The 13180-nt window shown below is 36.4% G+C and overlaps 1 protein-coding gene across 1 annotated transcript in view; it reads left to right on the top strand.

Moving 5' to 3' along the window:
* E(bx) (nucleosome-remodeling factor subunit NURF301 E(bx)) overlaps positions 1–9895 on the top strand; it is a 135768-nt gene extending 125873 nt beyond the window's left edge. The window contains exons 27-31 of the mRNA XM_072306427.1: positions 781–1046; positions 1379–1546; positions 4824–5019; positions 7060–7144; positions 9280–9895. Coding sequence (XP_072162528.1) covers positions 781–1046; positions 1379–1546; positions 4824–5019; positions 7060–7144; positions 9280–9485 — 921 coding nt within the window. The 3' untranslated portion in view covers positions 9486–9895. The remainder of the gene's footprint in view (positions 1–780; positions 1047–1378; positions 1547–4823; positions 5020–7059; positions 7145–9279) is intronic.
* Positions 9896–13180: the final 3285 nt, after the last annotated feature.

The raw sequence follows: 13180 nt of genomic DNA, 5'->3' as shown, positions 1-13180 counted from the left end.
AAATATTCTCAGAAAAAATAGCGGATGTCACATTTTTATCAAATTGCTGTAACTCCTTCAATTTTTCTTTTACATAAATCATAAAACGCGTGTTTTTTACAGGAAGAGTTGCTCTTCATGAAAATCTATATAAGGATCCTCCCTGTTCTACGGGCGGTAGTGTGTAAAGTTTCAAAAACTTCAAACGCGATTTTCTCAAAATGTGAAAACTCGACATCTGCTATTGTTACATATATGTCCTCATATGCGAATGGAGCAGATTTTAAATCGGTACCTATTACATTACCATAAATGCTAAGGAACTACTTATGGTGAACTTTAAAATTTCTTTGTTATAAACAATTTATCTGGAGGGACTTACTTATTGGCTGATTTTTTGAGACTTCATTTGACTTTTTGTTTTATTTTTGGAAATACCTCTACTGCGCTGCACTGTTACCAGGTCGGGTGTGTGTACTCTCTAATTTTCTTGCCTAACAAATTGACTTTTTAAGCCATGGAATTATCAGATCATCTTCATATTTGGAGAGGTAATACTCTTTTGGTGTAATAATTGTTTGCAATGTGGGAAGCAAAAACAGCTCCTACGCATATGGGCTGATTTTGCAGTCACCTTGTCAATTTTGCAAATATTTGCCTTACTCACCATTTAAAAACATGAAATTCTGTATGATTATATGCAGTTGGATGGTCTCTTCAAACTTGAAATTGAGCAAAAATGCAGTTTTCTCTTGTATTTTGATTTTTCATCCTAAATGGCTCATTTGTTTTCAATTCCAGAACGAGCTAGCGGAATACTTATCACGTATGAAAACTGAGAGAATTGAAGTCGAACAGCCGAAACCTGCCACCCATGTTCAAGGAAGCAGCAAAAGAAAATCTGCATCAACTCCTGCAACCACCATCAGTCCACCTAAGTCAACCTCCAAAGGAAGAAAACACACTTCCAAAGCAATACACCAGTCACCACCAACTAACACTAATACCAAAACCAACAAAAAAGAAAAATTACTCTGTTCGTGTCGGACACCATATGATGATACCAAGTAAGTTTTGTTTCAACATTTCGTTCCCCTTCCTCCTCAGTTATACATTTTTTTCTGCATGGATTAATATTGACTACATTCTCCCCTGCTCTGTGAAAGAAGTTGGAGGAAAATAGTTAGTTTGATTTTATAATCCACCCATGTAAGAGGAGTCATGCTTTGCAAGCTTGCGATTTACTAGCAAATTTAAGAAGGTTTTTGTGAGGACTTTGAAGTATCATCAATTTATTTCTTTAAATCAAACTATCAGAGTTTATATTCTCTTTGAATGATTTTGGTTCTTCTTACTTTAGTTAACTGCATTTGTTAATCCTTCGGTGTTTTCTTCCCAGATTTTATGTTGGGTGTGATCTGTGCAACAATTGGTTCCATGGTGACTGTGTCGGTATCACGGAAGAGATGAGCAAATCTCTAACGGAATTCATCTGTAGTGAGTGCAAGCACGCCCGTGAAACACAAGAACTTTATTGCCTCTGTAAACAACCATATGATGAGTCACAGTAAGTCAATAAGCAATCTCATTACTTTCTGTACCTCTTAACAATTAGGTAACGTACCAGCCCAAGTCTCAGTGTGGAGTATGGAAGCCTCAAAAGAGGCTGTCCCATTTTCCATAGGAAATGGCCACAAGAGATTTTCCATCCATACTTTCAGGAATCATAACGGATCATCGGAGAGGCCTAAATTCGGTGACCTTTCCTGTCTAGCCCTCCAAGGGGTGAGAGGGGAGGGGATCAAAGGTCAAACACACAGACCGCCATAACTTTTGAACGAAGCAACGGATCAACTTGATCTTGGGCTCAAATGAAAGCTCTCAACAAGACCTTAAATTTGATGTTTATTAAAGTCTGTTTTTGGTAATTGGTAATGTGAAAAAAATCATTGTTTGATTTTTCAAGCCCAAAAAATTCAGTTTTTCAGGTTTTTCTACAATAGGGAACGCATGAATCATTACAAAAACCAATTTAAATGAAAGCCCTTGATTCAAGCTTTAAGACGAGCTATCGTTGAACCTGGGGAAATGAATGGCTCAAAAGTTATGACCGTTCAAAGTTGGCGTGGCGCGCTATTTTGAAGCGCACGGAGTGTATACTCGCGTGCCACCCCTCCCTACCTTTTCCTTTGGTGCCCACTTCAGCTGATAACGGATACAGAAAGGTCCAAAGCTCCTTCCACCTAAAGAATAACCAATCATTAGTGCAAAATTACTTTTATTTCTAACAAAAAAAGGAAATAAAAATAAATAAAATGCTAATAAACGACAAGACGCTGGCATACATTATTTTTTCGCCCCCCCCCCCCTCCATGATTTAATATTTAATGGCCAAATCAAGCCTCTCATCATTGCGGTATCTGATTATTCCCATGCAGGTAAATCTTGACAAGAGGGGAATAGATCGGAGAGAGGTGAGGGAGAGATATTCAGTAGTATATGCGAGTTTCAAGTGCTGGTCGATTAGTTGCGTACTAGAGCCTATGAATATTATCTACAGGTTTTGAGTGTATTTTTCAGTAAAAGAGGCTTGATTTTTAGTTAGAAATAAAAGTAATTTTGCACTAATGATTGGTTATTCTTCAGGTGGAAGGAGCTTTGGACCTTTCTGTATCTGTCATCAGCTGAAGTGGGCACCAAAGGAAAAGGTAGGGAGGGGTGGCACGCGAATATACACTCCGCGCGCACGCGCCACGCCAACTTTGAACGGTCATAACTTTTGAACAATTCATTTCCCCAGGTTCAACGATAGCTCGTTTTAAAGCTTGAATCAAGGGCTTTCATTTAAATTAGTTTTTGTAATGATTCATGCGTTTCCGTTTGTAGAAAAACCTAAAAAACTGAATTTTTTCGGCTTGAAAAATCAAACAATGATTTTTTTCACTTTTAAAAATTACCAATAACAGACCTTAATATACATCAAATGTAAGGTCCTGTTGAGAGCTTTCATTTGAGCCCAAGATCAAGATGATCCGTTGCTTCGTTCAAAAGTTATGGCGGTCTGTGTGTTTGACCTTTGATCCCCTCCCCTCTCACCCTTTGGAGGGCTAGACGGGAAAGGTCACCGAATTTAGGCCCCTCCGATGATCCGTTATGATTCCTGAAAGTATGGATGGAAAATCTCTTGCGGCCATTTCGTATGGAAAATGGGACAGCCTCTTTTCCTCTGTCATTCTGTTATTGGTTACCTTTGTCATGCTACAACTTTCGGTTCTATTGATAGGGCCTGTGTTGCAAGCTTTTGTTTCGACAATTGTTGTTGAGTTCCAATACGCTGATGTGAATTTGTAGACTTCCGACTATCCGAACTAATTGGGACCGTTTGAATAATTGAAAAGTTTGGATAATAGATTGAACACCAATACCAACACCAAGTAATAAATAATGAATTAGAACTCCTACCTCAGTTACGTTGTGGCTAAAATTGGCTGTAATGTGGTGTTACTTTGAGCCGCAGTATGTTTCTGCGCCACCAAATCACACCACCAATGGAGGACAAACACGTTGGCAGCTATATTGTACCCAACACAGACCGTTGCGGTCCGAAATTTGGCCGCGCGTTCTTGCCAGATCAGTGAAGATGATCCGGAGTTCTAATAAAATGCTAAAACTGTTTAAAAATCAATCTGGGAGGGCCTATTTTCTTAAAAATCCCCCCCTTGCGCCCCCTTCCTCTGGGGAGGCGTATCCCCACACCCCCCACTCTGCCCCAGCAAATGGTCTCCAACTCGCTCTGAATTTGCCACTTCTCTCCTTCAGTCCCTCCCCTTCCCACCGCCTCCTCCCACGCGGTTCTATTGATGCGCATGTACCAACTTTACCCTTTTTATACATAGCAAGAATGAAAGGAAATACCTCTCTCTACCTAGCTTCAACAACTCAGGCATTTTTATTCAATATTGTTGCCCAGCCAAACGCTTTCTTTCAGTCATTTTCCTTCTAACTTTCAGAAGGACGGAACTGTGTTTAACAATACTAAAATTTGAATTGGGGAAGTGGATTGGTCTATTTTTACTGTAGTTTGTGTGTTTGTGCCTTTGTCTCCATGAGGTTTTATATTAGCAACAGGGCATTGTTTCAGTGTAAAATAAAGAACTTTTCTGGTTTTTAATATTGGTTATTGTGAAAAATGATTAGCTCCAACTTCCTCTCTTTTCATCAATTTTGTACAGAAGACTCAGTATTACCTACTATTAGTCCTAAATGGAAGTGGTAGCACACCCAGCAATTTACTTAGCATTGCAGAATTTATACTCTTTGTCTGAGGCAATCAGAGCCTGATGTCAATGTAAACATTGTGGAAATACAACATAAGAAATTGACCAAAACTTCTTTAATAATCCAGGTCTCCTATAATTGTCGGCCTCCTATGGTGCAGTGGTTGTAGCGCTAGCTCTATAACCGGGAGGTCCTGGGTTTGCTTCCCTACCAGGCAACCTGAGTTTGATGGTTTTAAAAAATGGTTGCCTGGGACTGGTTGTTAGGGACGGAGAGGGGACAGAAAGAAAGCGCAGGATTAACCCTTGTGGGCTGTTTGAAGTAGCAAAAAATAAAAATAAAAGTAATGGGCCATTCAAAGATGTAACTTCCTTAAGTTGCTGTCAATGACGGAAAACTAGGTGTATGCAAATAAACTATTCACCATAAAACTTACATGTTTCTGAGACAAGTATTTAAAACTAAGTCTTTTTAACGGCCTTGCATACCCTCAGATGTCAAGGAATTTCATTCTCTAAATGCTGTGGCAACCCTTAATAAAGGATATAAATTTTATTTTTGTTTAGATTTTATATTTGCTGTGATCGGTGTCAAGATTGGTTCCATGGACGATGTGTTGGAATCTTGCAATCTGAAGCTGATAACATTGATGAATATATCTGCCCGAAGTGTCAGAAGAACTCAGAGGTTAATTTTGCAAACATGAAAAATTTGAGTGGTAGAGATTTTGAAGCTCTGAAAAAATTGATAAAACAAATTCAGGTTAGTACTTCACTCTTGTTTCAAAAATTATTTTACTGGGAAACCTTTTTATAAAGGAAAGTTTTCAATTTAAAGACAGGTCCATAAAATAACCTTCGGAAAGGTTACTGTTCTCTGTCTGTCGATAGTGGACCGGCAAGAAACCAGAAGAAGATCATGAGTAGAGGTCTCTATTTAAATGATAATTTTGCAACGTAGAGATAAAGATAAAAATGGATACAGTTCCGGGAAACATGTGATGTGAAAAATAAATAATGAAGTAAAGAAATATTAAAAGCTGTATTATACTGTCAACATCCACAGTACTCTCAACAATGGATGCACAATCTGTTCCATACTTTAGTTGGAGTGAAGGCGACCGTTATTTCACATAAGAAATGGCTCAAAAATAATTCTAAAATTAACTCTTTACTCTACAATCTACCCAAAATTTTTGCACGTTTTTTAGCTTTCTCCCTCAAAAAGTATACCGCACCAAAGATGTATTTGGATACAGAAGAGTCATCCCAGTCTCACAACTCGATGTGAAACTCAAAATGAAAGTATTCTTTCAACATAGTTTCTTTAGTTTCCCACATCGCAGTTTGCAGTGGTGTATCAAAGTGGTTTCCATACTTTTTGTTCGCTGAAGAGGATCCAAGATATTTCTTGAGAAATCATCAAAAGTTTCGTAGTTAAGAACGTTCTCACAACTCATACTGAGACACCATTCTATTGAGTACAAAAAACATAAGAATGTTTAGAGTTTAAATTTTTTAACGAGATGAAAATTTTCAGAATTATTCGGCCTGATTTCGATGCAGAACAGTGTGGACCCATCATTATTCTACCATCCTATTAATTCCACTGAGTAACTAATAATATAAACTTCGTCAAAAAAAATAATGAGTCTGCAAGATAGGAATAAATATTTGACCGCTCGAGGGGAAAAACTCCCAGAGCCAGTAGAGGAGTTGTATGCGGTCGTTTGAGTCAGTTTCCAGGATAACAAGGAGATGCGGGCAGACATCAGCAGGGTGGCATGAAACGTATGAAAGATTGGAAATTTAAGTGAAATATTCATGAAATTTCGCGAGCCTGTGAAATATTTTATATATTTCAGGGGCTAGAGTATGCAACCCGCACTCAAACGTACAAAAATAGAAGAAAGTCACAATTTTACATTTTTCGAAACATGGAAAGGAACCGATATTTTTCAATATCTTTCATAAATTTCTGAAATTTTATAAAACATTTCATGTGAAATTTCAAAATTGTTGTTCATTAAATTTTGCCACCCTGGACATTTGCAGTCGCGCAGTTCGAAAGCCTTGAAGCATGGAGATCCAATGTACTCAGTTCCCTTGATTTCAATTAGTTTCAAAGAATTTTTCATGAATGAAGAGCCATTTTTTCGATAAACACCATTAAAATAATAATCTATCAGCCTTTATACCACAAACGTTCGAAAAAAATAAACATGATTATGCACAAAATGATGGGGAGAAAGAAAACATAGACCGAAACTGAACTATCAAAGAAACAAACGAATTGTAATACACCAATTCTCTCATATGAAACATAAACAAATTTCTTGACGTACCCTAGTCCGTTGCCTACACAAGAAAATCCTGCACTTTTAGAGTGGAATATGCCGCTCTCAGGTCTCACTGAAGCCGGCCGTGAAAGTCTATGGGAAAAAAAGTAGTCCTAACTAATTCTTCTGTCAGGCTGGAATTTTTCTTCTCTTAATTGGAATAACCAACATTTTTCAAATTTTCGGAAATTTCGAGGTCAAATAACTATTTGACAGGCAAGAAAATAGATATTTTGCTTTATTCGCCGGAGACATAGAATTGTCTGACCTTTGTTTTGATACCATAACCATTTTTGTGCAATAGCAAATAAACTCGTGAGAGCAATTTAAAATTTAAGTGTTGCTCCGCCTTCCTACCGGTCATTTTAAAAAATTTGGCATGTCTTAATTGGCAAGTAGTGCTGTGTTCTATTCTACTCCAATCATTCTGAGGTGACACTGATATTTTTCTTGTACCTTTTCAGGCGCATAAGAGTGCATGGCCTTTTATGGAACCTGTTGATCCCATTGAAGCACCAGATTATTACAAAGTCATCAAGGAACCTATGGGTAAAATTTTTGTCATTCATACCAATTTTCCAACTTTCATCCGTTGTCCTCTCCATCTCAATTCCTTAAATGGAATGGCATTCAAAAAATCCTTTGAAAATGCGAAAGAGAGACAAAAAGTTCTCGGTGTCATTCCATGCCAAATCAACCGGACCAGTTCACTACTCGTATCGGATTTGCACGATTTTTATTTTTACTCGTTCTTTAGGTCAAAGTAAGAGAAAGTCCAAATTTTTAGCCCAAAATACTCAGTAGGTCTCGAGAAAAAAATTATTGAAGTTCTGATGATTTTTGAAAAAATACATTTCTGGAGTCACTAAAACAGCTGTGCCTGTTCCTCGAAAAATCTCCTGAAAAATTTGAGTTTTAAAGATATCTGGATAAAAATTTGTGCACAGGTCACTGAGAGAATGTGTAATATGAGAAAAAATGTTTTCTGGGCTCAAACCATGAGTGAGTAGAGCACCAGTCAATATATATATATATATATATTTTTTAAGCTTCATTTTTGCGGTAAAAATCAAAGTAAGTAAAATGAGAGTAGCCAAAAAGGCGCAGGGGATATCCAAATATTTTTTTCTTTTTTTTAAAAAATGTTCCTTAAGGTATAATCTATAACGCTATGAAATAAAATTGATGGCTTTCTGGCGTTTTGTGGGTTCAGTCATCAATTTTCACTCAAAATGGCTTGGAAAAGCCGGTAAAATCAACCTTTTTGACTATTTTCCATTAGAGCAGATGGAAGGGTCGGACGGACAGTAAAAATTCACTAAACCTCTTTCAAAGATCATCCAATGTTGCATCTTCTTTATGTAGTTCACCTAACTCAAGCCGTTTGTGAAGGCCTGTAATGGTATCTTGACTAGAAAACTTGAGTTGCGTTGATATGCTCAAAAGCAAAGTTTTTCTCTTTGACTCAGACCATGCTTTATTTGCCCTCAAAACGATAAAAAAATCTTTTCTAATACAAGTTGGTTTCATAGACTACTCAATGCAAGTATATTGAAAGTACAAATGGTTAAATTTTAAGGGTTTGCAAATCAGGCACCCATTTTCGGATTGTATAAGAGTTATTCCACTTGAAATCACCCAGCTTTCAGATAATTTGTTGCTCGGCTGACTCAGAAATTGTTGAAAGTATGAACACATGCTCATTTAAGTTCAAAAGATCAAAAATATTTAATTTTAATTTTTCGAAAAAACTTACGCACAGCAGCGTTGCCATATGACTCCGATATGAGGGAAAAAATGCTGTTAGCGGTAAATAAAATATCTCACCAAAAAATTATGCAATCGGAGAAATCAAAAACAGAAATTTTAGTTCTTTGTATGGACTTTCAGCACAGTGCAATCCAATTTATTTACTCTCAAATTTTAATTTAAGTTAAGGGTAAATTTAGGCCTTGAAATTGGGCTGAAATTCGCCAAAATGACCAATTCAAGGCTGAAATATGAAGAAGAAGGAATTCATTGCACAGACTGAAAATTTTACTGTTAGATCCATACTAAGGCACTTACATGACCGAATATCAGCACACAGATGATTCATTTTACTTCTGTGAGAGTTGCTCCTAGATGGCCGACATTCAAGTTTCAGCCAAGTTCAGCGCGCTACAACTCAAAAGGGGTTCCTAGTAAAAATCTAAAATTTTGGGAATTGAAAGATCCTTGGGAAACCTACTTATGGTAAAAATTCCACCTTGTTTAAATCATTTCTGTAAAAGCTGCAGAAGTTTACGATTTACTGAATTTTCATTAGTTTACGTTACCTGCCTAATGTCTATATCTCTGATTGACCACCTATATTGCGCTAAATGCCAAATTTTCTCCTTTAACCAAAGGAACTTTAACAGAACTCCTATTAAGGATAGAAAGAAATAAATGTGAAACTTTGAGAAAAATCCCATTTTGAGAATATTTCTAGATTTTTGCAGATTTTTAAAAAAACATGCCAAGCTGAAGAAGCTGAACTATAAATGCTGCCTGTTATTGAAGTGTGATCCATTCTCACACATCCGAATGAACCCATCGGAATCTTAATCAGAATGTAGCTTCTATGTATGTCATCACTAATTATTGGGCTAGATTATGTTATATCTGATTATTGTAGTTCAATTTTTAATTTTTTATTTCAGATCTTCAAACCATTGAATTGAGGATTAGTGACAGAAGCTACAAAAAACTGAGTGACTTCATAGGAGATATGACAAAAATATTTGATAATTGTCGCTACTATAATCCAAAAGAATCCCCATTCTTTAAATGTGCTGAATCTTTGGAGTCATTCTTTGTCCAAAAAGTGAAAGGGTTGCGGGACAAACTAGCTGATCATACCAAATGAAGTGACTTTAACCTGGATTAAGGAAAGCCAGGAAACACATCATTGTGTTACGTAGATCGTGAAGTAAGATGAGTTTTAAATTATTCTATGATCTTTTTGTAATTTTGCAGTAATTTTTGTGGAGGATAATGAATGTACATTTGTAAGTAAGCCTATACACCTTTTTAGATATTTATTCACCTATTTCTCCGTTTTATCGATAAAGATAGTTTTATTTACTGTATCCCTCATTTATCAATGCCTGAAAAGATAATCCATTATTTGTTTGACTTGTCTGAAGAAATTTTATTCAACAATCATCTAATTATTTTAGCATAATCCTCTCATGTTTTACTTTTTCCCCATTTTTTGGTCTCTGACTCATTGGTTCATATTTGATTGTAAATAAATCATAAAATTATCAACTGAAATATTATAACTGCATCCAAAGTTTTCCGTCTCCGAAGCCAGTTTTTTTTTTTTTTGCATGGAAAAAAGGAGGCTCAGCTTTTATTTTATTGGATTACTTTTTGTCCGATGAAAATTGTTTTATTTTTGTGAGGTATAATATTAACTGAAACAGGTCTCTTATCAGATTTAATTATCCTCATAATTTTCAAAGTCTTTGTAAAAAGGAGAGCAAGAAAGTTAAAATCAATTCACCTGTCTGTTTATACTCTGTAGGTAACAGTATTGCATGTAATCTGGTTTTTAGACCTGATTCATTCCCCTGATTACTTCTCCCCAAGAAAGTTTCTCAAACATAATGCCACATTGATTTCGTCTACACTCATTAAAGAATCACCACACTGCGGATAAACCCGTCAACAGCTTTCAAAATTCAAATATCTCAACTAGGCATTGGTCTTGTAGGAAGTGTTAAATCATTTTTCTATTAAAATTATTCTGAAGTATAGAAGAAAATTTTATTTGTTAAGTAAATAATTTGGTTGTTTTATAAAAGATTTTAAGCAGCATCCCTTATAGTCACCACAGAACATGACTGAAAGGGTTAAAAAGTATTGAAAGTGAAATTGAAGGTTGCTGAAGAAGTTTTAGTCGCTGAATCTCAACATTATCACCAGATTTCTGAAACATGAACCAGTCCCTCCAAAAACAATTGGTTCCGATTCTTCTTTTTATTTTTATTATTATTATTATTGACATGTCAAACAAGAATTGAGGTTACTTGTCAATACATTTTATAACCTTATTTAAATTCATAAGAAGCATGATTTAGACAAATCTTTCACCTATACTTTTCTATTTGAAAAAATTGGATTAGATTTACATGATATTTTGTGGTTTTTTGGGTTGTCTCATCACCTCTCACCCCCCCCCCCCCCCCCCACAATAATAAAAAGAACCAAATATTTGAGCAAGATTAAGAAAAATTAGAAAAAAAGTCTATACTTATGTAATAGGAAGAGTTTTCTGTGCTCTTTGCCAAATGGAGAAATGGATGCCATTTCTTAGGATCATCAACTTATATTTTGGAAAACGTTTCTCTAGTTTTTTCTTGGTTTTTTTTCTTTTTCTTTCTTTGTTTTTGTTCTACAGTAAGGGTATTCAAGTTGAAATGCGTTCTGTGATAAGTCAAGACATAAAAATGGATGTTATTGTTGGTGGATGAAATGAACAGATTCTTTCATGGAAAGTTGTATCCTACACTTTATAGCACGACAAAGCAGTCTGATAAAAATTGCTCCTGAGAATGAGTTCGTAGCTACATGGAAAAAAGGGACCCTAAGGAAATCAGACGACCTTTGCCCTAGCTACTGGTTTTTAAGTAGTGACTTCTACTTTTCAGGGAATCTTGACTAATTCACAGTAATGCTTTACGCTAAATTTCAGTGCAAAAAACCTACCCTAAAGAGAGGTTGTTCCGAAATCGCCGATTACCCCCCCCCCCCCGGTTTTGTTCCGGTTGCTTTTCTTAAATTTTCCGATAGGTGCCCCCAATGCCTGGGCAAAATTTCAGCCCCCTCGGACAATTATAGAGCGGGGGTGTTGCGGTTTGCGCTAAAAAAACGTCAAATAATAGCTCCTACCAGAATATTTGAGAGAATATTTTCCCACAAGATGCGGAATTCATCCGACTGGAGAGTAACCCCGACTGATTTCTGTTTCCACAGGAACAATCGCCTTAAAAAGAGATACGATAAATGGCAAAAATTCGAACTGTCTAAGTCGAATCATGATTAAGATAAATTATGCAACAATCAAAATAGTATTAATGTTTTTGCCGTTTTTAGCGCAATCCGTAACACTTACATTCAAACGGTTCAGGAGATACTGATTTTTACAGTTTTGCAAACATGGCAACTCGGCCTCCCTGTCCCCTAATTATCCGAGGGGGCTGAAATTTTTCCCAGTCATCGGGGGCACCTTGTACAAAATCGAAGTTTATGGAACAACCTCTTTACATGAGTGTATTGCTGAGGCATGTTTTGTACTCCCGTTGTTTTGCGAGCCCGCCCAACACGGAGATATTCCGAAAATATTGTTGAAATATTGTCAGAAACATTCCAATAATATTTCAGCAATATCGAAATAATGTTGCTGCAATATTTTTTTGTCCAGCCCCCTGATTGCAGCATTGTTGTCAAGGAAATATTGATAAAATATTTTCAAAATATTTTATCAATGTTGACAAATTGTTTAAGCAATACTGTTGCAACATTGAATAAAAATTTACTACGCAATATTTTTGGAATATCGCCGGAGACAGATGTGACAATTGTCGTTCTGAAAAATAACAGATCTCACAAATATAATATAGGCACGTAGCACTTCAATAATTGAATCGGCTCGTGCGAAAACCGCTAATGTCCATTTTTTTCAATTTTGAGATTTTTAGGTTAAAATACTCTCGGAGGTCAGACACACTCATTAATGTGGTGAAAATGTTTGTTCCTCAGGTTTGAAGCCTTTTTCAGGGGGGGGGGGGGGGGGGCGTGGTCCGAATCATGCGAAAGCCGCTGATGTCCATCTTTCGTTATATGCATCATAATACTGTGCAATAAACCAAAATAAAAAAAATTGCTCCTGGACGACATTCGGTGATCTTCATGCATTTTGAGGCGCTGAATCCGGATATGACCTTCGTTTTTTACCATCGCCCTCCAATTTTCCGGAAAAGCCGATTTTACTCGGAAAAATGACCTTTTTTGGGCATTTTCAGTGTTTCTCCGACTGTTATCCCCTGCAGAATGTAGGTAAAATTTTTCGTAGCTACGAGATTCAATTTTGTCGATGTCTTTCAAACTGATGAATCCGGAAATAACTTTAGTTTTTCCCGTTATACATCTCAGTTTTCCGGAAAATCAACTTTTTCCCGGGAAAATGAGCAAATTCGACGTATATTTGTCGTGCATGCAATTTATTTTTATTATTTTCCTGGTCCCGTGGTGGTCGTATGCTACTTATGTATTTCGAGCTGCTAAATCGGAATATGACCTTGGTTCCTTTCTATCACACTTCGAATTTCCGGTAAAGCCGATTTTTCCGAGCCTAAAATTGTGTATTGTAAAAGCTCTGCCAGATCGAAGTGTATTCAAAATTCATTTTAAATATGTCTCCGATGTGTGATACACCGATACCTTTGTATTTTGATCTGTTGAATTCAAATATAATCTCAGATTTTTCCTATCACCCATTATTTTTCCGGAAAAGTCGCTTTGCCTAAGAAAACGCTCTTTTCAGATATTTTTTAG

The sequence above is a fragment of the Bemisia tabaci genome, chromosome 1 (assembly GCF_918797505.1).
Source record: "Bemisia tabaci chromosome 1, PGI_BMITA_v3".
In the NCBI taxonomy this organism is placed as follows: Eukaryota; Metazoa; Arthropoda; class Insecta; order Hemiptera; family Aleyrodidae; genus Bemisia; species Bemisia tabaci.
Note: the sequence above shows the minus strand (reverse complement) of the source record. Positions and strands in the feature narration are given on the sequence as shown.